Source organism: Equus caballus, chromosome 4 (assembly GCF_041296265.1).
Source record: "Equus caballus isolate H_3958 breed thoroughbred chromosome 4, TB-T2T, whole genome shotgun sequence".
Taxonomy (NCBI): domain Eukaryota; kingdom Metazoa; phylum Chordata; class Mammalia; order Perissodactyla; family Equidae; genus Equus; species Equus caballus.
In genome coordinates this window covers 73,635,208-73,661,069 of record NC_091687.1, presented here as the reverse complement: position 1 = coordinate 73,661,069, position 25,862 = coordinate 73,635,208, and the positions used below count along the sequence as shown (strand labels likewise).

At 37.9% G+C, this 25,862-nt stretch overlaps 1 protein-coding gene across 11 annotated transcripts in view; it reads left to right on the top strand.

Annotated features, from left to right (window-relative positions):
* Positions 1–25,862, top strand: part of IMMP2L (inner mitochondrial membrane peptidase subunit 2) — an 854,823-nt gene that overhangs the window by 63,701 nt on the left and 765,260 nt on the right. For all 11 annotated transcript variants that reach the window (XM_023640174.2, XM_023640173.2, XM_023640171.2 and 8 more), the window contains one exon: positions 3,483–3,586. In XM_023640174.2, the coding sequence (XP_023495942.1) occupies positions 3,483–3,586 (104 nt within the window). The remainder of the gene's footprint in view (positions 1–3,482; positions 3,587–25,862) is intronic.

Genomic DNA, 25,862 nt, shown 5'->3' with positions numbered 1-25,862 from the left:
AACTCTTTTGTTCCCTTTATAAAATCAAACAAGATCTTCCAGGTGTTGGCTGATGATTCTAATATTTTACTATTTGAAATTAGACATGCTTCTCCTGGGATATTTTTCCCTGTATAAATCTTTTGTTTACAACACATTACCTTTTGGTTTTAACAATTAGCGTTAGAAAAGTGGGTAGGTGAGTGATTCTGTAAGGGAAACATGAATCTGAGGGTCAAGATTTGAGTCTGTGGGGATTCTTCTCTCCCCAACCATGGAGCACCAGAATGTAATTTCCTAGTTTCCACAAGGGAACTGCAGGTTTTTGTTTTTTTTTCTTTAAGTCTTCAGAGAGAAATCACCATCTGAATTGGGTTTTGAAAGATAAGTAGAATTTTCCCAGTAGGGAAAAGGCATTTTGGGCAGAGGGAAAGTCTGATGATGGGAGACTCACAGAGAGAGTTAGAAATTGAGGATGACTCAAGAGTCTTCTAGTGTGGAAGACAGGGTGAATGTCAATACTGTTAACTAAGGAGGGGAATATAGAAGTATAATTATGGGCTGGTGGGATAAACTCTCTTTTGCCCATGTTAATTTGGGGAGTCTTCGGGAATTGATTTTTTTGTTTCCACTAAAAATTATTAATCACCTTACATGTCCTGGCATCAAGGAAACAGATATAAGAAATAATCTGTTCTCAAAATTCTTACAGACTTTTGGAGAGAGAGAGACAAGTTGATAATTATAATACACTTTTAAATATACTGTGATAGAAATAATCACAAGTTCTGATGGAGAATTGGGGAGTTTTAATCACCTAATGAGACTGATGATGGGAATGAGGAGTGTTAGGAAAGAATTCCTATGGGATTGCCTCATGGGATTCAAGTATTGAAACTTATTAGGAGGTTGAAAAATCAATATAGTAGATATGAAATTAGTGTGGTTGTTTATAGACAGAATTTTAAAAACATGGATTAGGAGAGAACAGAAACTATCAGGGTATATGTAGTAAAAATTACTATTGTGTGTAAGTTTCTTCAGATGTATGTGTTTATGCATATGTGTACTGGATACAGTGTAAAATGCATTTTTTGTTATGGATTGTGGTCAGAAACTTTTGACAAACAGAAATCAAAGAGACTAAAGAAGAGTAGTCAGAAATAATCAAATCACTTTTATTCTTCACTATCTTGATGGCGAGGAAAAAAAATGAACCCAGTGAAAGTGCAAGTGCAACAGGAAGAAGGTTTTCTCTTTATAGTTCAGATGGTCTCCCCTAGGGCACCTTTACTGTATCAGTTATATAGGAGGAGAAACACAAGGAAATAAAGGGAAAAGGACTTGCAGGATGCTGAACTCAAAGACGGAGAGGAAGGGGGAGGTAGAGAGAGAATATGGGTGACAAATATGAATGAGAGAGAAAAAACCCCTGTGGAAGCCTATAGTCCTACCTTACTATGAGACAGCAAAAATCCATTCCTTAGCACTGTGGCCCAGCAAAGCTCCTTGGATTTATCCCACCATATCAACTCTGTTCCTCATTAGGGATAGAGTAAGAGGAGAAACCTGGAGAAAGGGTACAAAACTCCCCATAATTAAAATTGTGATATAGTAATATTAATAATAGAAGTTATCGAGAGCTTGACTATGAGTCAAGAACTATTGTGAGCACTTTAAATAATTGATCTCATCAAGTAAGTTAATATTTGTAAAGCCCTTAGAACAGTATCTTGCACATGGTAGCACTCAGTGTGTCTTGCTGTTATATTAGAACAGTACACATGGTAAGAACTTGGTAAGTATTGGCTATTATTGTTATTTAATTATTAATTAGGTAGCAGTTACTAATTATCATAATTTTACTAGTAAGGAAAGTGAAGCATAATAAAATTAAGGAACTTGCTCAAGATCATATAACTAGAAGGAAGTGGAATCATTTCTTCTGAGTTGGAGGTGAGAGATTGCTAGTGTAGATACATGGTGAGTTATGTGAAGATTGGTGCTTGAAATATGATGATAGTAGAGAGAAGAGAAAGATGGGCCATAAATGAAAGACATTATGAGTGAAAAAAACTCTGTAGCTTGGTGACTGGTTGAAATAAAAAGATAACTAAGAGTGTAGGCTGGTTGGGAAAATGATAAATAGGATGTAAGAAAATAAGGAAGGAGACTTTTTTTGGGAGGAAAGGATGACAAATTCCATTTAATCACGTTGACTTTTATGTCAGATAGTCAAGTGAAATGATTAGCAGGGAATTCAAAACTAAAAATAAAGATATTTAGATATTATCATATAAAGGAGTTGGTAGAAGCTGTGGGTTGTTTGAGCTCTCTAAGGATAACCAATAATTTTTGGCCACAAAAAATGTGGGCAGTCAAAAATGAGGTCATGATAATAGCTCCCCCATATTTCCACAGCTTTGCCCACATCTCCTTTGTAGAGAATCTACGAGTAATTCCAGGAATCTTAAGAAGAGTGCGTCACTTCTGCTCGGGGACTGGCTATTGTCTGGCATCCACTGTTTCCCTCACACCTGCCCCGGCTACTTTGGTTATGTCTCTTCTTGCTGCCACCATCATTGAAGGTGGAGAGCCTTGGTTTTGGTTGGGCACCTTTCCTGTCACCACAGAAATTGCTGTTTCCCCTATGACATTCTTAGAGACTCAGTAGAGTGAATGGTGAAAAAGCTCTCCTCATTTTTCTTATTCTTTGGTCCCTCCACTCTCCCCTCAGTTCTCAGGCTTATTAGCCATTGGCTTTTTCTGCTCCCCTGTCCAAGTGACAAGTATGCTGGCTTCATGGTTCCTCAATCAAATTTTTGTGCCTACATGGTTCCTGACCTTCAGATGAGTTCTTACACAAAATATTTCTCAGTTCTTGCCCCAGTAATCCTCGGGCACATCTTGACTTGTCTGAGTTTTAAGGTGAAGCCACTTACTAGGTTTAAACTGGGACCAGGACCCTTGCTGCATGCTCTCTCCAGACAAGAGAGGTCAAGATGGGAAATCCCTACATTTTCCCTGATTGTTCCATCACGTGTTTCTTCTATTCCCTTAGCTTCTTCATGTGGATATTTTCCTGGTTGATTTGAGATTATTTCTTCATTTCTCCGGATGGAACAATGATGTGTACTACTGTGGAATTAGATCCTATCTGAATATTCTGTTGGGAGGTTTGACTCACATCTTTCTAATGGCTTTCTAATCCTTCTTGAAGTTTTCCATACCTCTTTAGTGGAGTTTAGTAAAGATTTGAATATCTAGCACATTTTCTTTTCAAATAAATATTGGTAATTTATTTTTTCTCTGATTCACCCGTGAAGAATCCTGATGAGCCTTTTTGAAAACTCATCATTTGCAGTTACTTTAGAACAGCAATTTATTGAAAGCTACTATATTAGAAATGTTTTATTGCCCTGCACTGGAGCTATGAAGTGCAAGGAACCATGAAGATTGAAAAATATAAATGATAGATGTGTCTCTTTCTCCTTGGTTTTTAGCCTTCTTTGAATCCTGGGGGGAGCCAGTCATCTGATGTGGTGCTTTTGAATCACTGGAAAGTGAGGAATTTTGAAGTACAACGTGGTGACATTGTGTCATTGGTGTAAGTAAATCAGAAACATACTATATTTGTATATAAAATTATTTATAATTATCGGATTTAACTGGTAATCCACTGTTGATACCATATTCTCTATTAATAAATTAATAGGTACATGTAAAATATAATATATTTTTAAAAATCGATTTTGAAATGTAACAATGCTGTAAAGGATTTTTTAATATATAAAGTATATCAGTTAATTGACATACTTGGATTTGATAAAATGTGTTTAATGAAATGTTGATTAGGAATTATTATATCGATGACCCAGAGTACATGCATTTAGTATTATTTTGGATTGTTGTGAAATTTTGCATCTTGGAAGCAACTTTTATGTTACTCTTGTGTTTTCTTAGTTTGTGGAGCTACTAGAAAAATATTTCTAGAAGGTGATAATTTTGACATGAAATTCAGTGATATTTATATATATCAGGAATTTTGACTGGAAAAAGGAAGTTTGGAAGTGTAGTAGACTGGAGGCTTTTGTTTGGGACCAAAAGGTGGCACTGTTTCTCTGTCAAAATATTGTGACTGGTCAGGAACAAAAATTTCATTCCAGTTTTAATCTAGAAAGGAATGTCAAAGCGTGCATAACTGACACAATGATATAATACATAGTCCTAGTACATGCTTGAATGGTTTAGATTTGAGATTTTTTTGTTTTAAAAGTAAATTCACACTGAGAAAGCTGCAACAGAGCTTGCTTAATTTCTTCTGGTTTCAGCTACTTATAAAAATGTTTTAATATGATTCCCTGTTATGCCAGTTAGTGCACTGGAGTTGCAATTAATGTATCAGTGTTACTGTCATTTGTTTTAACAATGGTAAAATCCTACTGTTTGGTGAAGACGTCCAATTTATATTTTTGATACTTGGATTGGAATGATTGTTTCTTGTTGGATGATTAATTTACAATTATTTGGTAAAAGCAAAACATTATATAAGTTCATACTTATCTGTGGCTAGTGCTTTGTGGAAATAGAAATGTTATAAATGTGTCTTTGTCAAGCTTGTTCTACCACGATTCATTTGAAAACATGTTAACTAAATCTGGTTAGTAACTAATGAAATAAATAAATCTGAGTGGAGTTTTGTATGGCAGGCATCCAAGGATGGGGATTAGAAGCTTCTTGTGTTCTTGAGTGCTTTCTTTAATATTAGCCTAGTCTATGGAGTATACTTTTATTTTGTCATTCAGAGTACTGTTTTTGCAATCTCCTTAATGACCTTTTCCATGCTGGGCTAGCCTATCATGTGCTCATTATTCTTTTGCCTTTGGTTTGACAAGGTGATATCCTCACTTAGTCTGTGATGGAGAGGATACCCACCCAAGTGAAAGAGGTCACACTATAAAGCAGACAATTGTGCAGTATTTTTTTTTTCCGTGAGAAACATGCTGACTATCTCTAAGCAAGAGAATTTTAATAGGTAATTGGAAAAAAAAAGGCTCCTTGAAATTCAGAGTTGCTTGTGTCCATGAAAGTACACTAGCACACCATGGGCTAAAAGAGAACACTATTCTTTTAAATATTAAAGTGATTTATATTTATTATATAAATCAATTCAAAAATAGTATATTCAGATTGTATTGATATAATAAATTATAGCTACTTCAGTTGAACTGTATTTTTAATGAGCTAATTATGTGCTATATCTCTGACATGTACAAATAACATAAATTTTCTTCCATAATGCTTGTGGCTAGCAGGAGCCATTTATGTAAAAGAATGCTTAGATATTTAACAACAAATAATCATTAAGGAATAATTGTTGCTTTTTTTGAGAAACAAAAAGTCATATTAAATTATTCTTTAGCATGACGTAATACTATATAAAAGACACTGTTCAAATTATCTTTTTAGTTTCATGAGCAAAAATGATTCTAGACACGTGCTTATATTTTTATACATTTTATAGACTGCTTTATTTGAACAGAATGATGTTGGTTTGATTATTATTCATTAATATACACTTAATTCATGTTAAACGACACTGAATATTTGCTTTTCTTATAAAATACATCAGTCTGGTTTTCACTTAGGTGGTAATTGTTACTGCATCAGAACATCCCATCCTATCTATTTAAGAAATGTGTTACTAATATAGAAATGCATGACTGTTGAATTTAAAGCTAAATATAAATGTAGTTTATTTTGTTTATAAATTGATATTGATGACACATTTCATTGATACATAAGTAATATTTGGAAACAAGGTAGTATGACAATTTATATTTAAAAAAATTCTGGGACAGCATTTTATGTATTCAGAATGTATGGAAATACAGCATTTATACTATAATATTATATGCATTTCTGGAAAACTTTGCGGTTTGCAAATTCATACTTAAATTAGTAGGACTTATGCAACTTTGTAACTAGAGCACTAATGAAAACAATAACAATTCCAATAAAAATGCTAGCACACTTTAAAAGACATATGAAATTTCTAATAAACACTGCAGTAAATGTAGGATTTTCCTTAAAGGTGAAGGTAGCTTGATGGAAGGTGATATAAGGAAGGGTTGAGGCTATCTGTGTATACAAGGGCAGAGGGACATTATCATCAGAAGTTGCGAAAAGATTGCTAGCTTTGTACAAAATGTACTGATACCAGAGGTGTATTGTTTTGTGTTACTTTGCTTTATTTATAATTTTTCTTTCTTTCTTTTTTTCCAACAAAGATCAAGTTTGATCTTGCAATAAGCACTTCTAAGAGAAGAGTTGAATGTATGATAATGAGTTTTTCCTGGCTTGCTGCCGTTAGTGTACTTAGCCTTCAGTTGCTATTATTAATGAGGCAAAACATTAATGATCTTGGAAAAAAATTTCATATGAACCAATGCAGCTTCTGCTTTATACTGAACTCCTTTCTCCATTTGCCAGTTGCCCATGAGCTAATTCATGTTACAGAAACGCATGCTGTAGCAGAACAGACTGCCCCTTCTATTGCAATGGGTTTTCTTTACAGCTTATCGACCAAGGCTGTTTCCTAAAGCATGGAAGGTCTGAGGGGGTGCATGTCAGAACAGGCTTCTTTACATCTTTTCCTCAACTTTTTCTGTCACTTTCTGTAAAAAGTTGGTTTCAGTGGAGCTGTAGTTTAAGCATATTATTTAGTAATGTTAAATCAACATTACTGGTCACACAAAACAGTATTTGCTGTTATCAAGCTTTCAGTATTACTGAGCGGATGTAGGTGACATCATATTCTCTTAGTGGATTTGCAAACTAATAGTGGTGATTAAGGTGGATTTTCTATACCTTGAAATTGACTTTTCATTAACCTGTGTGATGGCCTTATTGCAATAGGCTTAACATAAGTAGCACTATTTTACAATGATATACCAATTAACAAATCCATTAGGACAGAGGTTCCTTCATAATAAAGTTTGAAATAATCACATTTAAAAGTGCTTTAGCTTTTTATTTTGAAATAACATTAGACTTAAAGAAAAGTTATGAAAATAGTATAGAGAGTTCCCAAGTACTCCCCTAAAATTTTTTTCACGTTTATTTAGGTATAATTGACAATAAAATTGTAAGATATTTAAAGTGTACAATGTGATGATTTGAAATATGTATACATTGTGAAAGGATTCCCCCCATTGAGTTAATTAACACATCCATTTTCTCACATATGTACCTTTTTTTTTTGGTGAGAACATTTAAGTTCTACTATCTTAGCAAATTCATTCATACAATACTGTGTCTTCAACTGTAGTCACCATGTTATCCATTAGATCCTCAGACTTTATTCATCTAAACCCCCTAATATTAACATTATATACAACCGTAGTACAATTACTGATACCAGGAAATTGACATTGATACAATATTATTAACTAATCTGCAGACCTTTTTGAGTTTCACCAGTTTTCCCACTACTGTCCTTTTTCTAGACCAAGATCTTACCCAGGATCCTTTATTTTATTTTTATTTTTCATGTCTGTCTAGTCTCCTCCAAACTGTGACAGTTCCTAAGTCATTCTTTGTCTTTTTTGACCTTGACACTTTTGAAAGATCCTGGCCAGTTACTTTGCAGCATGATCTTCATCTTTTAAATTTATGAGGTCAGTCGATCTGAAAATGGAGAGCATTGCTGTTGACGGCAGTTGCTGAGGAAGCTGCTGCAGTGGTAACAGCTGGGGAGATGGATGAGAACTTCCAGAAAAGGAAGTTTTCAGGCACAAGTCTTTTTAGTTTCTTTGGACCACATACTTGGATCATGACTAAGAGGGTCCATGGCTTCTAGAAGTCCACAGAGTCAAGTTTATAGCTGCTGGGAAGCAAGGAGGGAGAGCTGTGCAGGTAGAGGAAATGGCTGTAGTTTATTGTAGAGGTAGGAGGGAAGGAACTAAAGATAGGTCATGGATTATACCATGTTGAGCTAGTGTTCAGTTCTAGAGAAGGGTAGGGTGAGGCAATTCTCATTTAAGGAGCACCCCTGTATGTCAGGCATTGTACTAAGTGCCCTGTGTATGTCATTTTAATTCAATTCTCATAACAGTATCTGGAGATAGTTATTTTTAACATGATGAAACTGAGCCTTAGCAAGTAAGTGGCAAGTTAAATAGCAGAGCCAGAATTTGAATCCAGGTCCAGTTGACTCTAAACCTGTACTGTCTGATATAGAAGGCATATGTGGCTATTGGGTGCTTGAAATGTGGCTGCTGCCACTTGTTAAAATGATAATATTTTGGACATCTTCAGTCAAATAAAATATGTTTTGAAATTAATTTCAACTATTTCTTTTTCCTTTTTTAATGTGGCTAGTAGAAAATTTGAAATTACGTGTGACACACATTGCATGTCAATTGGACAATGCTATGTCTAAACCTTTTTCTGTTATCCATTGCTGCTTTCCTGGACTGTGTTTAAGGCGAACTAAGGTGAGATCCTACAGTCTGAGGTGGGACAACACTAAGGTAGTTGCTATGAAGCAAAAGCAGACCCCCAAAATGGGTAAATACTTTGTGTTGCTGAGAGTGTTGAGTGATCAGGTCAAAAAATAAAGAGAAAAAGACATGAAGTCTACAAAGGGAAAAATGGTTTCCACAACAGTTTTTAATATTTATTGATTGCTTATTATTTTCCAGTCACTGAACTAAGAGTTGTATATTCATTAAAATTTTTTTTTTAAGATTGGCCCTGAGCTAACTTCTGTTGCCAATCTTCCCCTTTTTTTCCTTCTTCTTTTTCTCCCCGAAGCCCCAGTACATAGTTGTATATCCTAGCTGTAGGTCATTCTAGTTCTTCTATGTAGGATGCCACCATAGGATGGCTTGATGAGCAGTGCGTAGGTCCGCGCCCAGGATCTGAACTGGCGAACCTCAGGCTGCTGAAGCAGCGTGTGTAAACTTAACCACTTGGCCACGGGGCTGGCCCCTCTATATTCATTTTTGTTTAATTCTTATTAAAAAAAAATAAAGCAGGTACTGTTGTTGTTCTTATTTTGTTGATGAAAACACTAAAGTATAGAGAGATTAAATAAACTTGCTTAAGAACATACAGCTAGTAAATGGTAGAGCAAAGGTTTGGAGTACCTCACATCAAATCCTGTGTTCTTAACCATCATACGATAAAGCCTCTATACATTGTGGCGATGTTTGGTTGAGGACACTTACTCATTCTCAACAAAGAAGTCATGCAGGCCATAGTATGTCTATATTATATTATTGCCATTTCTGTAGTGAAATTTCTGATACAGTAGTTCCTGAAACATTGTCTCTTTGTTAATAGCAATAATACTTTATTGTGAACACATAGTGTGCATACAGTTTCACAGCTGGTTTCTGGCATGCTAGACCAATTGCTGCTTTCTGACAGATGGCCACTATGAGGGCTACATCTCTAGCAATAAATGTGAGCAAAGAGTTATGAAGATATGAGCCAGGAAAATAGATGAAATAGAATAGAATCTTTAGAAAACAATGGAAGGTGCTAGTTTCTTTGTATTTTGAGTGCTTGTAAATCTTTAAAGGTCCCTTGACCCACCAAAGGAAATCAATCGGAGTGTGCTAAAAAACCAAAATTCATATTTTGAAACAAATGCCCAGAGCAATGATAATACTGAATAATGATGTAAAATTGTATTAAAAGCCAGTTACCTGTTGAGTTGGGAGAGTATAGTTGTATATACTCATCTATCTGTACTCATTTCTAATTTTTTTGTTTGTAGCCAAATATTTTTCTGCATTTGTTGTTAATATTGTACATTTCAGGAACACAAAATTAGAACGACCATGATTTTCCAAGAAGGGTTCTATAGGCAGGGTGAAGTGCCTAGTTTTTGTTTTTGTTTTTAATTAATTGACATTAAAAATGCTGGAGAGTGAAATCCTGGGTTGCAGTTTATTTTGATGAGAGATTTAGTTCTTGGCACTTTCAATTACCCATAGTAATTTGCATTCATTACTAAGTATATTTACAATTGATACTTAAAAAATGGGATAGGTTAAGTATTATTGCTATTATTTAATATAGATTACACTGATTTTGTAAATGCTACTTGTAGGCATACCAAAAGTTGGTACCCTTAAGGTAGTCCTTAATAGCAATTTGATTTCTTGAGGAGGATAAACTGTCTTTACAATTTTTTTACATTTTAATTATGTAATAAAACATTTTTTTTTAGTTCGGAGACAAATTACAGCTTTGAAACATTTCAGTGATCATAAATTTCAATTTTGAATTATTGAGATTTTTATGATAATATGACTATAGGAGGTATCCATAGCTTCTGCTCATCCCATTTCATAAATCTTATATCCTTTGAGAGATGACTAGAAGTTGTCAAAGAACAAAGTTATACAGACAACATTCTATGAAATAGTGGGTACTTATGTTTGTAACTGTTTTTATTTTTACTGTGAAAAAATCCTGTATTTGAGAACACTGTTACTTTTATTGAAGAAAAAAGTGCATGACAGCATTTACAAAGGAGCTCCCAAATACACATTGTATGTTATAGGTAAGGAGTCAGATTGAACTGTTAAGGAGAAGCATTTTGAATATAAGTTTAAATGATAATTCTAACAGAGAAATAATTAAAATTTTGGAGAAGTAAGCAGTTTAGGTTTTAAGTGTGAAATATAATACAGAAAAATAAACTCTCATGTAGTTATGTTAACCTATCTTAAATACTTTTGGAACCAATAAGATATAGATGTGTACATAAAGATAGGCCACTAAGATCAATCAATATCTGATTTCCACTTCCGCCTATGATAGACTAGTTCATTTCAAAATAAGGCCCATGCTGAGTAAAATGAGAAAGCTGAATTAAAAAAATATCTGAAGGCGTTGTAGCACTACCTAGGGGTAAAGATGCCAGAGTGATGACAAACACATTGAGGTGAGCCCTGTATTTGGTGCCACTTTTCTCCTTGGGTTATTTGTTATTTTGTAAGCAGCACAGGCCATGAAGCTGAGAAGCCAAACACTGGCAGCTAAGATGAGGAGATGCTGTGCAGAATTTTTGGTAGTTTCACAGTGCTAGGGAGTCATGAACTAGAATTCAGGGAGGAAGAGGCAGGACCCTGGTAAAACACTCCGAAGTTTTCATTGGGACTCCTGAAGGGCTATATCCTTGGAGTTAGGAAGAACTAGAAATAGACCATAACTTAAAAAAATGGAAATACAGCCTTTGCTAAACTCGATCCTGATTTTAAGGTGATCTGCCTTTATTCTAACTGTCTGTCATTGCCAGAAGCAAGAGACGTCATGTAGAGTCTTTGGTTTTTGAACACAATGCCTGGCATCCAATAAGAGATTACCATGCATATCAGAAGCCAGGACCAAGATAAAAACAAAGTAAAACAATAAAAAATAGAAATAATTGTATAGTGATCTATTTATTGGAGTTATTAGACATGGGCTATAAAATAATTATAATCAATACATTAAGAAATTGATGAAATGATGGATAATTTCAGCAGAGAATAAGAATCTGTAAAAAGAATTGAAAGGAATTCTACAAATAAAAACTAGTATAATTGAAGAACTCAGTAGATGAGTTTAACAGCAAAATAGATACACCTGTGGAGAGGATTAGTGAAGTGGGTAATAGGCCAATTAGAAAATATCTAGACTGGAGTATGGAGGGATGACAGAATGCAGTATACAGTGAATAGTATAAGAGAGATTTATAGGACATAGTGAAAAAGTCTAGCCTCCATCTAATTGGAGTCCCAGAAGAAGAGAGAGAGAATCAGGAGGGAAGCAATATCTGAATATAGATAAAGACGAAGAATTTTACAGAACTCATGAAAGGCATCAACCTACAGCTTCAAGCAGCACTACAAACTCTAGCAGGATAAATACGATGAAAAACAACATTTAGGGCATGTGGTAGTCAAACCACTGAAAACCAAAGAAAAAGAGAAAAATCTTAAAATGAAAAGAAAGACATACTACCTGCAAAGAAGCAAAAATATAGCTGATTTTTCAACCAATGGGAGACAGAAGACAACTGAATGACATCTTAAAAGGGCTAAAGGAAAAAAAAATTCCCAATCTAGAATTTTGTACCTATTGGAACTATCCTTCAAAAATGAAAGAGAAATATACTCTTTTTCAGACAAACAGCCCCCTAGCAGGTGCTCCTTTGTCCTGTCAGACTTCAATTACAAACAAATGCAAAGTGTGGAGAATTTCAAGATGGCAGCTGCATAGAATTAAGCCCCAAGTGTGTGGCCCTTCTCAGTTCAGGCCCTTGTGTGACTGCACTGGTCACATCCCTATGAAGCTGGCTCGATGATTGGTACAGGGAGGGTACCAGACCTACACAGGCCCAATCTGAGCCCTTTCTGGAAATGGATATATAAATGTTAGGGATGAAAAGTTATATTTTTGTTAGAGTTGTTAAGTTTGAACAATATGATCTGTTAAAAAAAGTCACATTTCCCTAAGTTACATCAATAAAATGTATGTTAAGTGTATTAGGCAGAATTTGGTCCCCAAGAAGATTCCATACCCTAATCCCCAGGAGAGTGAATATGATGAAATATCGTACCCATGAGAATGTTATCTTGCATTGCCAAGAGACTTTGTAGATGTAACTAAGATTAACCCTTCAGCTGGCCTGAAAATAGGGAGGTTATCCTGGATTATCCGGGTGGGCCCAATGCAATCATGTGAGTCCTTAAAAGCAGAGGCAGAAGAGGAAGTGAGGGAGAAGTAGCTGAAGATGTCAGAGAGATCCACTGCACGAGAAAGATTCAAAGATTGCTAGTTTTGAAGGTTCAGGAGCCATGAGCAGAGGAAAGTGGGCTACCTCTAGAAGCTAAGAATGAGCTCTGGCCAAAGGCCAGTAAAGAAATGATGACTTCAGTCCTACAGCCACACAGAATTGAATTTTGCCAACAACCTAATGAGCCTGGAAGTGGATTCTCCCCCAGTCTCCAGATAAGGGCCTAGACCAGTTGACTCCTTGATTTTGGTCTTCTGAGACCCTAAGCAGAGTGCCCAGTGGAACCTGCCAGATTTCTGTCCTAGAGAGTGGTGAGATAATAAATGGGTGTTATTTTAAATTTGATATTTACTATAAATTTGATATAGTGGCAATAGAAAATTGAGTTAACCTATTAAAAAATACAAACAGTTCTAATACTACCCTTAAAATGAGTAAGGAAATGAACTTTTACAAAAGACTCCTAAGTATTTGAAATACACTAATTTTATTCAAGTAATTAACTAATTAAAAATTATTTTCTTTTACATAAAACAAATCTATAAGCCTTTACGTGCCAGTTCTTTGGTGGAAGAATACAAGGCTAGGCTTTGGGAGAGCTTGTTTCTCTTTCAGCTGCTTCACTTGTTAACTGGCTGAGTAACCACTACTCTTTGGGTCAGTTTTAGCATCTGCAAAATAAGAGGTATAAACTCGTTGATCTCTAAGATCTTTTCCATTTTAAAAATTACATGAAAGTAGTTTTAGGGATCAAGGTCGAATTGTTAGGGAGCTGGACATAAGAATCAGTCTCTCAGAATATCAGAAAAATGTGTTGTGGGGGCTGGCCCCGTGGCTGAGTGGTTAAGTTCCTGCGCTCCGCTGCAGGCGGCCCAGTGTTTCGTTGGTTCATATCCTGGGCGCGGACATGGCACTGCTCATCAGACCACGCTGGGGCAGCGTCCCGCATGCCACAACTAGAGGGACCCACGGCGAAGAATATACAGCTATGTACCTGGGGGCTTTGGGGAGAAAAAGGAAAAATAAAATCTTTAAAAAAAAAAAAAAAAAAAAAAAAAGAAAAATGTGTTGTGTACTTTTGAAGCTGTTGTCAAAACTGACTTGAAATTTTTTAAAGACGAGAAGCCATTTTGGTACATTAAAGACAAATTTTAGAATGGATAAGGAGACTGAGCACCAGGGCTTTTTTGGTTAAAGGCATCAAATGAATATTTGCTTATTACGATTGTGTCTTAAGTTGAAATTATTGAAAATTGAAAAATTAAAAGTTGGCTGGCAGATGTTTTACAGAAGGATGAGAGCAAAATCCTTTCCTATTTGTTTAAAATTATTCAAAATAAGAAAGCTGTACAGATCTTATATTTCTTTACTTCTTGTAATTTATTCTGGGAGTTGAGTTTTTAAGACTCTAATGGTTAATCTTGTTCTGGTTATCTCCATCTCTTTTGTCAACTTAAGATGCATTTCCCACCAGTCAACACTCATTCACTTGTTCTATAAAAAATAATGTTAGATTCCATATTCTGTTTAATAGTTCAGGTCCTGGAGATATGGAAGAAATCGCAAAATTAAACTTGAGCATTGCTTTATTTGATACAAGGTCAGCAGTTATCCTCCTATTTTTCTTTTCCTTTTACAAAGAAAAGGCACTGTTTTTCGTGAGTGGAGGTGGCAGTTTCTGGGAAATGTGTCTTTGGCTGATAAGAAAGGGAAAAGGCTTAAAGCGACAGCCACCAAACTTTATCAGTGCTTTGGAGCTCAGGAAAACTTTTTTTCCAAGAAGAGAACAGGAATACTTTTTTTTTTTTTTTGGTAATTGTTTATTTCTATTCATGAGAAACCTCAATGTTTCATATTATGAAGGGTTACTTCTTGCATAATCTAGTGACAGGTTTACTCACATTTGGAGCTCACATAAATGTTTACTGAAGGCACAGCAAGTGTAGGTTTCACTTTATTAAAAATTGTATGGATGTTGAAATTGCTGATGGAGAAGCTGGCTCAGTTTGATTTGACTGTGGATATGATAATTATAATATGGTTTTCTGTGCTTTTAGAGGTCATAAGTTACATTGCAGAGATTTGTATATTCGGATTGGTGGAAAGTTACTGTAGAGTATTATGACAGTACAGTGGGAAATATTTCAGCTTGAGTAATATGTCCCATAAATTTCACTATAGAATTAAATAAGAATCATTAAAATATTCTAGGTTTATTAAAAATTCATTTTTCTACTAGAGGATCTTTAAAGAGCAATAAGAACTTGAAGAAATAATAGAAAAGCTTTGGTAAAAGTGACAGTGTGTTAATTGAGTTGAGAGAAGGGAAAGAACGTATTAACAGAATGGGTCCAAATTTGGCAAAAAAGATTTGTAATAAATCAAGGGAGGAATCAGTTAATAAAGAAAGAGCCCAATTATCAGTGAAGGGGGGGGGGTGTATTTAATGATTCTAAATGAAAGGTTAAACTGCTTCTGTGATTTTCAGTTTAACAAAAAGGAAGAAAAGCAATATGGATAATTAGACAGTAATAAGATCATACTGAAAAAAAAATCAGAAAACTGCCTTAGGTGTTAGGGGAATATTGGCTAATGAACTTAACCTCCTGCAATTATCTTTGAATATTCACTTTTGCTCTAGAAATGGAGGGAGTGATTGTTTTTAGTTATCTTCAAGGAGGTATGATTCTTTAGCACAGTTATTATATTGTGGATTTTTAAAATGGTAACAAATAATGGAGGAAAAGAATTTCTCATGAGAAGAATATCTAGCATCTTTAATTTGTTAAAATTCTGTAATTTTAGCTATAATTTTCTGTTATTGATCAATTCTTTAAATTTGGATTCTACTTTACTCATCTGCTTCATAACAAACACCTTTGACTGTCAACCTGATTGAACCATTCATAGAAATTCAGTATAGGAGATTATGATTCTTACAGTTGTGTTTAATTAAGGTCTTACTAAAAACATAAATAGGTAAAAGTCCCAAATATTGTCTAAGGAAAGATTTTTTTTCTCTCTAATTAACCCAATAACTTATATGCTATATGTAATTATTATAATCTTCTGAAGGTGTTGATAGATTCCTGGCCATTTTTACAGTTTATATCTTATGCCTTTTAATTGTGGGACTATCTTGGCAATCATCTCTGGAATCAATATAAGGTCTAATTTTGTATAGCCTTTTTACTAATGATGGAGAGAATAGTAACCAAGACAATTAGGTTCATAGAGGATTCCAAATTTGAAGACGGTCTGAATATAGAATTTGGGCTAATCCCAGCTTCTATGATGCTCTGTTGAGAAAAAGGTCATCTGATATATACAGAAATCTCCTTTATAATTATAGTCTTTCTTTGTCACTGATATTCTTATAATTAGCTTGGCTGTTCTCTTTTTAGATATTATATCAAATGTAGCTCAGCATTGTGTATTAATGTTGCAAACCAATGAAAAAGTCTCCTTTTCAAAATGTTAGCAGCTTCCCAACAGGTTATTAGCTCAAATAAGCAATGACCCAAGGGGCAGTCATGATTATCTAGTCAAAAAAGATTTGGACCAGATACCAAGAGACCTGGGTTCTGGGCTCACTCTAGCACTAAGGGACTGTGTGTCAATTAACTTCTGTGGGTAGATTTTCCTTTTTAATAAAATGAAGGGATTGCATCCAATAATTTCTAAGCTAACCTTTAACTTTTTCTGTATGATTATTTTATTTTCCACATTTGTAGGTTAAATTTATTTTATGATGGGAGGCATATCATAGCTTCTGCTGGATACTTATCTAATATTTTGTTATATTAAAAATATTGACAATGTATTCATTTGGCAAATATTTTCTAACTGCTTACTCTGGGCGCAGAATTAGCCACTGTGATGCAATAGTAAACAAAAATAGACAGACAAAGCACCTCCCTTCATTGAACTTACTATTCTACTGCATGGCTGTATCTTGAATAAGACAAAATTGAAAATAGACATCTTTGAAACTTGTCAAAAATGTGGCAGATTGGCATATTAAAAGGGAAGCTTGATATTTAGTAGATTAGTAGTGTGCCAAACATGGTACAGTGACTTTACTGGCTCCCAAGAGTCAGTGTGCGCATTTCTTTCTAACCTCATGTTTAAAGACTTTATGTTGGTAGCTTGAAATCAGCCATGGTAGGAATATTTATATCATGAAACTTGGAAAATACTATATGTCAGGGCTTTTCAAACACAATTTAATTAAATTATCTGGTTTAACAGCATACTATTAGTGGTAAATGTTGTCAGATGGCACAATAGAAATGGCAGATGTAGTTTCTACCCATATGTATCATCTGATCAAAGTAGAGATGAGGCAAAGGTGTGCGATGAGTTTATAGAGCCACATGAGCAACTACTGGTATGATCCTGAGACTAATGAATTACTGAAGGAAGAGGGGCTGGAAGAAAAATAGGTGTGAATTTGAAACTAGATTTTAAAGATGGAGTGGTACATACTTGACTAGAGGAGAAGCAACAGAGTTTTAGAGATGGTTGTGTAAAAATTTTAAGGTAAGAGTGATCAGTTGTATGGAAGAAATGGTAAACAAGTTTGTCAGTGAAGAAACGAAAACATGTAGATCAAAACTGAAAACTCTTTTTTTGGAAAGCACAATCACCCAGTGCATGCCTAACTCCGTTAGCTAGCTTTGCACCTGCCTTTTATCCATGTGACACATTGAGAGAGCAGCAGATATTCAAGAAGTGGAAGCTGATATTCTTTATTTCTATTACTCTGAATAACGTCAACTTGGAATACAAGTAGTAGTTTTATTTGTTAACGTAAATGTAGGGTATATATACAGAATGAAATAAACATGCACTCTAATTAAATAACCTTTTTTCATTTTTCAACACTGTATTTTAAAGCAATAACTCTACACAGAAAATAACTATCATGATTTTGGCAGTTATTAGCTTATTTACACTATCTCACAAAATTAAGTGCTATATACAGTTTAAAGTGATGTGTATTTTTCAATCTTACATGGAAAATTAGCATGAAAGGAAAATGTTATTATTTTTAAATATTGCCCTTTCTTACATGGAAAGTATAAACAGATTTATAGTAGCTTAGAGTATTGAAGAAATTACAGCCAAAGATTTTGGTTGGTTGTAATTATTGGTGATCCTGAAACTGTGGCTGACCTGTAACATAGTGGTTGATTGAGCTTTGAAGGTTTCATTGGGAAAAGTAGGACTTGAAATTCTGCCAGCATTTGAAATATGGTATGTCATCATATCCTGTAGCCATACTTTGAACTTTTTTTTTTAATTAAGCTTATAAAAGTTAACATCCTTGTGAAATTACAGTTGTACATTATTATTAGTCATGTTGTAGGTACACCACTTCACCCCTAGTGCCCTTCCCCCACCCCCCTTTTCCCTGGCAACCACCGATCAGTTCTCTTTGTCCATACGTTAACTAACACCTATGAGTGGAGTCATGCCGAGTTCGCCTTTCTCTGTTTGGCTTATTTCACTCAACATAATACTCTCAAGGTCTATCCATGTTGTTGTGAATGGGACAACTTTGTCCTTTTTTATGGCTGAGTAGTATTCCATTGTATAAATATACCACAACTTCTTTATCCAATCATCAGTTGCTGGGCACTTAGGTTGGTTCCATGACTTGGCTATTGTGAATAATGCTGCAATGAAGATAGGGGTGCATAGAGCTTCTGAAATTGCTGATTTCAGGTTCTTAGGATATATACCCAGTAGTGGGATGGCTGGGTCATAAGGTATTTCTATTCTTAACTTTTTGAGGAATCTCCATACTGTTTTCCATAGTGGCTGCACCAGTTTGCATTCCCACCAACAGTGTATGAGGGTTCCCTTTTCTCCACAGCCTCTCCAACATTTGTCACTCTTGGTTTTGGATATTTTTGCCATTGTAACAGGTGTAAGGTGATATCTTAGTGTAGTTTTGATTTGCATTTCCCTGATGATTAGTGATGATGAGCACCTTTTCATGTGTCTATTGGCCATCCGTGTATCTTCTTTGGAGAAATGTCTGTTCATGTCCCCTGCCCATTTCGTAATTGGGTTATTTGATTTTTTCTTGTTGAGTTGTGTGAGTTCTTTGTATATTATGGAGATTAACCCTTTGTTGGATAAATACCTTGTGAATATTTTTTCCCACTTAGTGGGCTGTATAATCTTTTTGATATATTGCTGTATTCGGTTTGCCAGAATTTTGTTGAGGATTTTTGCATCTATATTTATCAGTGATATTGGCCTGTAGTTTTCCTTCTTTGTGTTGTCCTTGTCAGGTTTGGGGATCAGGGTGATGTTGGCTTCATAGAATGTATTAGGGAGTGCTCCATCTTCCTCTGTTTTCTGGAACAGTTTGAGAAGGATAGGTATTAAGTCTTCTTTGAATGTTTGGTAGAATTCTCCAGAGAAGCCGTCTGGTCCTGGACTCTTATTTTTGGGGAGGTTTTTGATTACTGTTTCTATTTCTTTACTTGTGATTGGTCTATTCAGATTCTCTATTTCTTCCTGATTCAGTTTGGGTAGGTTGTATGAGTCTAGGAATTTATCCATTTCTTCTAGGTTGTTCAATTTGTTGGCATATAGTTTTTCATAGTATTCTCTTATGATCCTTTGTATTTCTTCAGTATCTGTTCTGATTTCTCCTCTCTCATTTCTAATTTTACTTATTTGAGACTTCTCTCTTTTTTTTTTAGTGAGTCTGGCTAAGGGTTTGTCAATTTTGTTAATTTTTTTGAAGAACCAACTCTTTGTTTCATTGATCCTTTCTACTGTCTTTTTTGTTTCAATATCATTTATTTCTGCTCTAATTCTTATTATTTCCCTCCTTCTACTGACTTTGGGCTTTGTTTGTTCTTCTTTTTCTAATTCCGTTAGGTGTCGTTTGAGGTTGTTTATGTAAGATTTTTCTTGCTTATTGAGGTGAGCCTGTATTGCAATGAATTTTCCTCTTAGGACTGCCTTTGCACCGTCCCAAATAATTTGGAACGGTGTGTTTTCATTTTCATTTGTCTCCCGATAATATTTGATTTCTTCTTTAATTTCTTCAATAATCCATTGTTTGTTCAGTAGCATGTTGTTTAGTCTCCACATTTTTGGCCCTTTCCCAGCTTCATTCTTGTAGTTGATTTCTAGTTTCATAGTATTGTGATCAGAAAAGATGCTTGATATTATTTCAACCCTCTTGAACTTATTGATGCTTGCTTTGTTTCCCAAGATATGGTCTATCCTTGAGAATGTTCCATGCACGCTTGAGAAGACTGTGTAACCTGCTGTTTTTGGATGAAGTGTCCTATATATGTCTATTAGGTCCATCTGATCTAATTTTTCATTTAATTCTATTATTTCCTTGTTGATTTTCTGTCTGGATGATCTGTCCATTGGTGTTAATGGGGTGTTGAGGTCCCCTACTATTATTGTATTACTGTTGATGTCTCCTTTTAGTTTTGTTAAGAGTTTCTTCACGAATTTTGGTGCTCCTGTGTTAGGTGCGTATATATTTATGACTGTTATGTCATCTTGGTGGAGCGTCCCTTTTATCATTATATACTGCCCCCCTTTGTCTTTCGTTACCAGTTTTGTTTTGTTTTTTTTTAAAGATTTTTTTTTTTATTTTTTCCTTTTTCTCCCCAAAGCCCCCTGGTGCATAGTTGTGTATTCTTCGTTGTGGGTTCTTCTAGTTGTGGCATGTGGGACGCCGCCTCAGCGTGGTCCAATGAGCAGTGCCATGTCCACGCCCAGGATTCGAACTAACGAAACACTGGGCCGCTTGCAGCGGAGCACGCGAACTTAACCACTCCGCCACGGGGCCAGCCCCGTTACCAGTTTTGTTTTGAAGTCTACTTTGTCTGATATAAGTATGGCAACACCTGCTTTCTTTTGTTCATTATTGGCTTGGAGTATTGTCTTCCACCCCTTCACTCTGATTCTGTGTTTGTCTTTGGGGCTGAGGTGTGTTTCCTGGAGGCAGCATATTGTTGGATCTTGTTGTTTGATCCATCTTGCCACTCTGTGCCTTTTGATTGGAGAGTTCCATCCATTCACGTTTAGTGTTATTATTGAAACGTGGGAGCCTACTGTTGCAATTTTATCACTTGCTTTCGGTTCTTTTGCATTTTGTCCTGATGGAGAGCTGTTACTTTGTATTATTCCTTCTGCTTATCTCCTTTGTTCTGGATTTTGTAACCCCTTTCCTTTTTTTGATTTTTCAGGAATGAGTTTCTTCCTGAGCAATTCTTGAAGAGGAGGTTTTGTGGTGATGAACTCCCTTAACTTTTGTTTATCTGGGAAAGTTTTTATTTCTCCATCGTATTTGAAGGATATTTTTGCTGGGTAGAGTATTCTTGGCTGCAAGTTTTTATCCTTCAGAGTTTTGAATATTTCATTCCAATCTCTTCTAGCCTGTAAGGTCTCACCTGAGAAATCTGCTGATAGCCTTATGGGGTTTCCTTTGTAAGTTATTTTCTTCTGCCTGGCTGCCCTTAGTATTTTCTCTTTGTCGTTGACTTTTGCTAGTTTCACTTCTATATGTCTTGGGGTTGGTCTTCTTACGTTAATAAAGCTTGGAGATCTATTGGCTTCTGTGACATGAAGTTCCATCTCTCTTCCCAAGTTTGGAAAGTTCTCAGCTATTATTTCTTTGAACAGGCCTTCTGCCCCCTTCTCCTTCTCTTCTCCCTCTGGTATACCTATAATCCTTATGTTGCATCTTCTAATTGAGTCGGATAATTCTCGGAGAGTTTCTTCATTTCTTTTTAGTCTTAATTCTCTCTCCTCCTATGCCTGCAGCATTTCTATATTCCCATCCTCCAAATTGCTAATTCTGTCCTCCATATTATTGACCCTGCTGTTCAGAGAGTCCAGATTTTTCTTAATCTCCTCCATTGTATTCTTCATCTCCAGTATTTCTAATTGGTTCTTCTTTATGGTGTCAAGCTCTTTTGTGACATAGCTCCTGAACTCGTTGAGTTGTCTATCTGAATTCTCTTTTAGGTCGTTGAGTGTTTTCATAATGGCAGTTTTGAAATCATCGTCATTTAGGTTGTAGATTTCATTGTCTTTGGGATTGTTTTCTGGATGCTTAGCATTTTCCTTCTGTTCTGGAGATTTAATATATTTTTTCATACTGCTTGATGGTGTGGGTTTGTGCCTCCGCATAGAGATAGAGGTTAGTCGCTGTTTCCACTTGTTGCAACTGGTGTGTGTGGGGGGGCAGCTGTTTAGACTGCCCCAACCTGGAACCCTGTCAGCTGTTACTGACTGGGTCTGGACCCCTCCTCGTAGTCACAGTGGTCCTGTGGGGTCCCTTGTCGGTTGTGGGGGCTATCGCAAGGGGGCCTCAGGCTGCTGGTGCCTACTGCTGCAGCCCACCTAGACGCGCTCCCTCCTTGTGGTCTGCAGCAGTGTTTTGGGCTTTCCCATCATCCAGGAGCAGGATCACCTATAATCTCCGATTTGTCCCTAACAGAGCCCACCAGATTGCACTTGTCCGCTATAGGTCCCAGCAGAGCTATGGGTATCTTCTGCAGCCTGTCGTTAGCTCACCTAGCTGTGCTGCTTTTGCCCCAGGGCCTTCCCGCCTTGCGATTGCCAGTTGGGACCTCTCCACTAGTGCTGTGCAGAGGCTTTCACTGAGGCTGCTGTAAGAACCTGGAGTTCCCCCGTGGGCTACATAGTCGTTTCACCGGAGCTCTACTCTGCCCCACTTTACTCCCACAGGATCTCTGGGAGCCCCTTGCCTCGTCTGGGACATGGCCAGAGTCCGTAGGCCTGGCGGTGGCTTGTAATCTGCTCCCTTGTGGGGAATTCTGCTCTAGCTTCCTGGTGTTCCGAATGCTGTGCGGGGCCTCCGTGCCAATGGCGAGCAGAGGCCCTCCCTGCTGGGGGGGTGTGGGACCCTGGAGCAACCCCCCGGGCTGCAGAGCTGGTTGTTGGAGCTCCACCCAGTCCCCAGGCACGTCCACAGGAAGTCCAGGCACCCCCTGTACTGACCTGTGCACAGGAGACCGTGAGCCCAGCAGCAGCTTGCGGCCTGGAGCCGCCCCAGGGGATCCGCCCACCAGGAGCTTTCCTTATTCCTGGATTCTGGGCGTGGCCTCCCTGCTAATGGCGAGCAGAGGCTTTCCCTGCCGGGGAGATGCAGGACCCCGGAGCCTTCCCCACGCCTCAGAGCCAGGCACTGGAGCTCCAACCGTGTCCCCAAGCATGTCTACGGGAATTCTGGGCACCCCCTGCACTGAGCCCAGCACCGGGGACAGTGAGCCCAGTGGCAGCTTGCAGTCTGGAGCCGCCCCAGGTGATCTGCCCACAAGGAGCCTCCCTTTTTCCTGGCTTCTGGGCATGGCCTCCCTGCTAATGGCAAGCAGAGGCTTTCCCTGCCGGGGAGGTGCGGGACCCTGAAGCCTTCCCCCGTGCCGTAGAGCCAGGCGCTGGAGCTCCAAACGTGTCCCTAAGCATGTCTACAGGAAGTCAGGGTGCCCCTTGTACCGAGCCATGCACCGGAGACCGTGAGCTCAGTGGCAGCTTGCAGTCTGGTGCCGTGCCGGGCCCGCCAGGAGCTTCTCTTTGTTCTGGCTTCTGGGCAGGGCCTCCCTGCTAATGGCGAGCAGAGGCTTTCCCTGCCGGGGAGATGCGGGACCCCAGAGCCTTCCCTCACGCCACAGAGCCAGGCGCTGGAGCTCCAACTGTGTCCCGAAGCATGACTACGGGAAGTCTGGGTGCTTCTTGCACTGAGCCAAGCACTGGAGACTGTAAACCCAGCGGCAGCTTGCCATCTGGAGCCGCCCCGGGGAATCTGCCCACCGGGAGCTTTCCTTTTTCCTGGATTCTGGGTGTGGCCTCCCTGTTAATGGTGAGCAGAGGCTTTCCCTGCTGGGGAGATGCGGCACCCCGGAGCCTTCCCCCACGCCACAGAGCCAGGCGCTGGAGCTCCAACCATGTCCCCAAGCACGTCTAAGGGAAGTCTGGGCACCCCCTGCACCGAGCTCTGTGCCGGGGACCATGAGCCCAGTGGCAGCTTGCAGTCTGGAGCCACCCCAGGTGATCTGCCCACCAGGAGCCTCCCTTTTTCCTGGCTTCTGGGTATGGCCTCCCTGCTAATGGCGAGCAGAGGCTTTCCCTGCTGGGGAGGTGCAGGACCCTGAAGCCTTCCCCTGCGCCGCAGAGCCAGGTGCTGGAGCTCCAAACGTGTCCCCAAGCACTTCTACGGGAAGTCAGGGTGCCCCCTGTACTGAGCCGTGCGCCAGAGACCATGAGCTCAGTGGCAGCTTGCAGTCTGGTGCCGTGCCGGGCCCGCCAGGAGCTTCTCTTTGTTCTGGCTTCTGGGAAGGGCCTCCCCGCTAATGGCGAGCGGAAGCCTTCTCTGCCGGTGGGTGCGGGGCCCTGGGGATTTCCCCCTGGGCCTAGGTGCGATCACGGGGGGCTTGGGTAGCGGTGTTGTCACCTGTTTCCACCGTCGCTCCGCTGGTGAGTGCACACTCCTGCCCTTGGTGTCTGGCGATGCTGTGGTGGAGTCCGTTGGAAGAGAGCCTCCTGCAGGAACTAGGCTGTCCGGGGGTCGGGGGTCGGGGGTCAGAGAGCTTTCACCTATTTCCACCTCCTCCCGGGGGGGAAGTCTGTCCACGTTCCGATGTGTAGTAGTACGAGACTTTTAGGCGTCTTGAGATGCTATCTGGATATCCTTTGTTAATCGGTGAATGTCCAATTAGTTGTAGATTCGATGGGGGAGAGACAAAGAAGACCTCTCACTCCGCCATCTTGGTCCCTCCCCAATCCTCATACTTTGAACTTTTTAATTTTTGACTTACCCTGAGTATTATACTTAAGAGAGCCATGATGTCTTAGTGAGTTACCACTCTTGAATGGTTGGTAATAATACAAGAGTTGAGAAGTAAATTCTTTGAACTTTTACAAATATGTGTTCTTACAACTGTTTTTTGAGAGAGATATGCTTGAATGGATGAAACTTTTTAAAATTGGTGTGGAATTGGTTTGAAATAAATTCAGAGTGTATATATGCCCAAAGTAAAACGAAAGCAAAGTGGATCATGGGTTGACATAGCTTAAGACGTTAGTTGTATTACAGGTTGATTGGCGAACATAGGACACTCTATGAGGTCATGATTTTAATATGTTTGGAGGTTATGTTTTTTGCTATAAGCAAGTCATCTTATTGGATGTGGCATAGAATGTGATGTACAGAACAGTCAAGCTACTATTATCTTTTTCTATTCAAACTTTTACGTTTTCATTGACACTTCAAGGGGTGAGTTCTAGTCTTGGTTTTTCTTCTAACTAGCCAGATGATGTGAGTAAACAACCTAATCCGTTAGGATTTTAGTTGCTTAAACTATAGAATCGTGAAGTTGTCCTTGATGACCTCTTCATAAACATCACCCTAATGTGATACATAAGGACCAGCTCTGACAGAACCTTTTTGAATCCTGCTTTTCTTCTGGTTCACTATTCATTTGCTAGATCAGGACTTTCCAATAGAAATATAGTGTGAGCTGTATATGTAATCTTAAATTGTCTAGTTGGCACATTGAAAAAATAAAAAGCAACAGGTGAAATTAATTTTAATATTTAACTCAATAAGCCAAAATAGTATTTCCACATGTAATTAATATTAAAATATTAATGAGATATTTTACATTTTTTGAAATACTAATGTTTGAAATAGTAAGTCTTGAAAATCTGTTGTGGGTTTCACAGAGCACACATCAATTCAGATAAGCCACTTTTCAAATGTTCAGTAGCCTCATTCAGAATCATGGCTACTGTATTGGACCATGAAGCTGAGGTCATATCACTGCCCATGAACCAAATTATGAGACTTCAGAGTCATCTTTAATTCCTTCTGTTTTCTCCCTCTTCTGTCCAGTGGTAACAGAGACTTGCACTCACTCGAATCCATCAGGATTTAGAGCCAAATTGGCACATTTTCCCTTTATTTTCAAACTTCTAGAAAGAGTTGTCTGTGAATCCTCTCCAATTCCTTAATTCATTTATTCCCTTAGTCCACTGAAATCAGACTTATATCTTCAATACTCTATAGAAG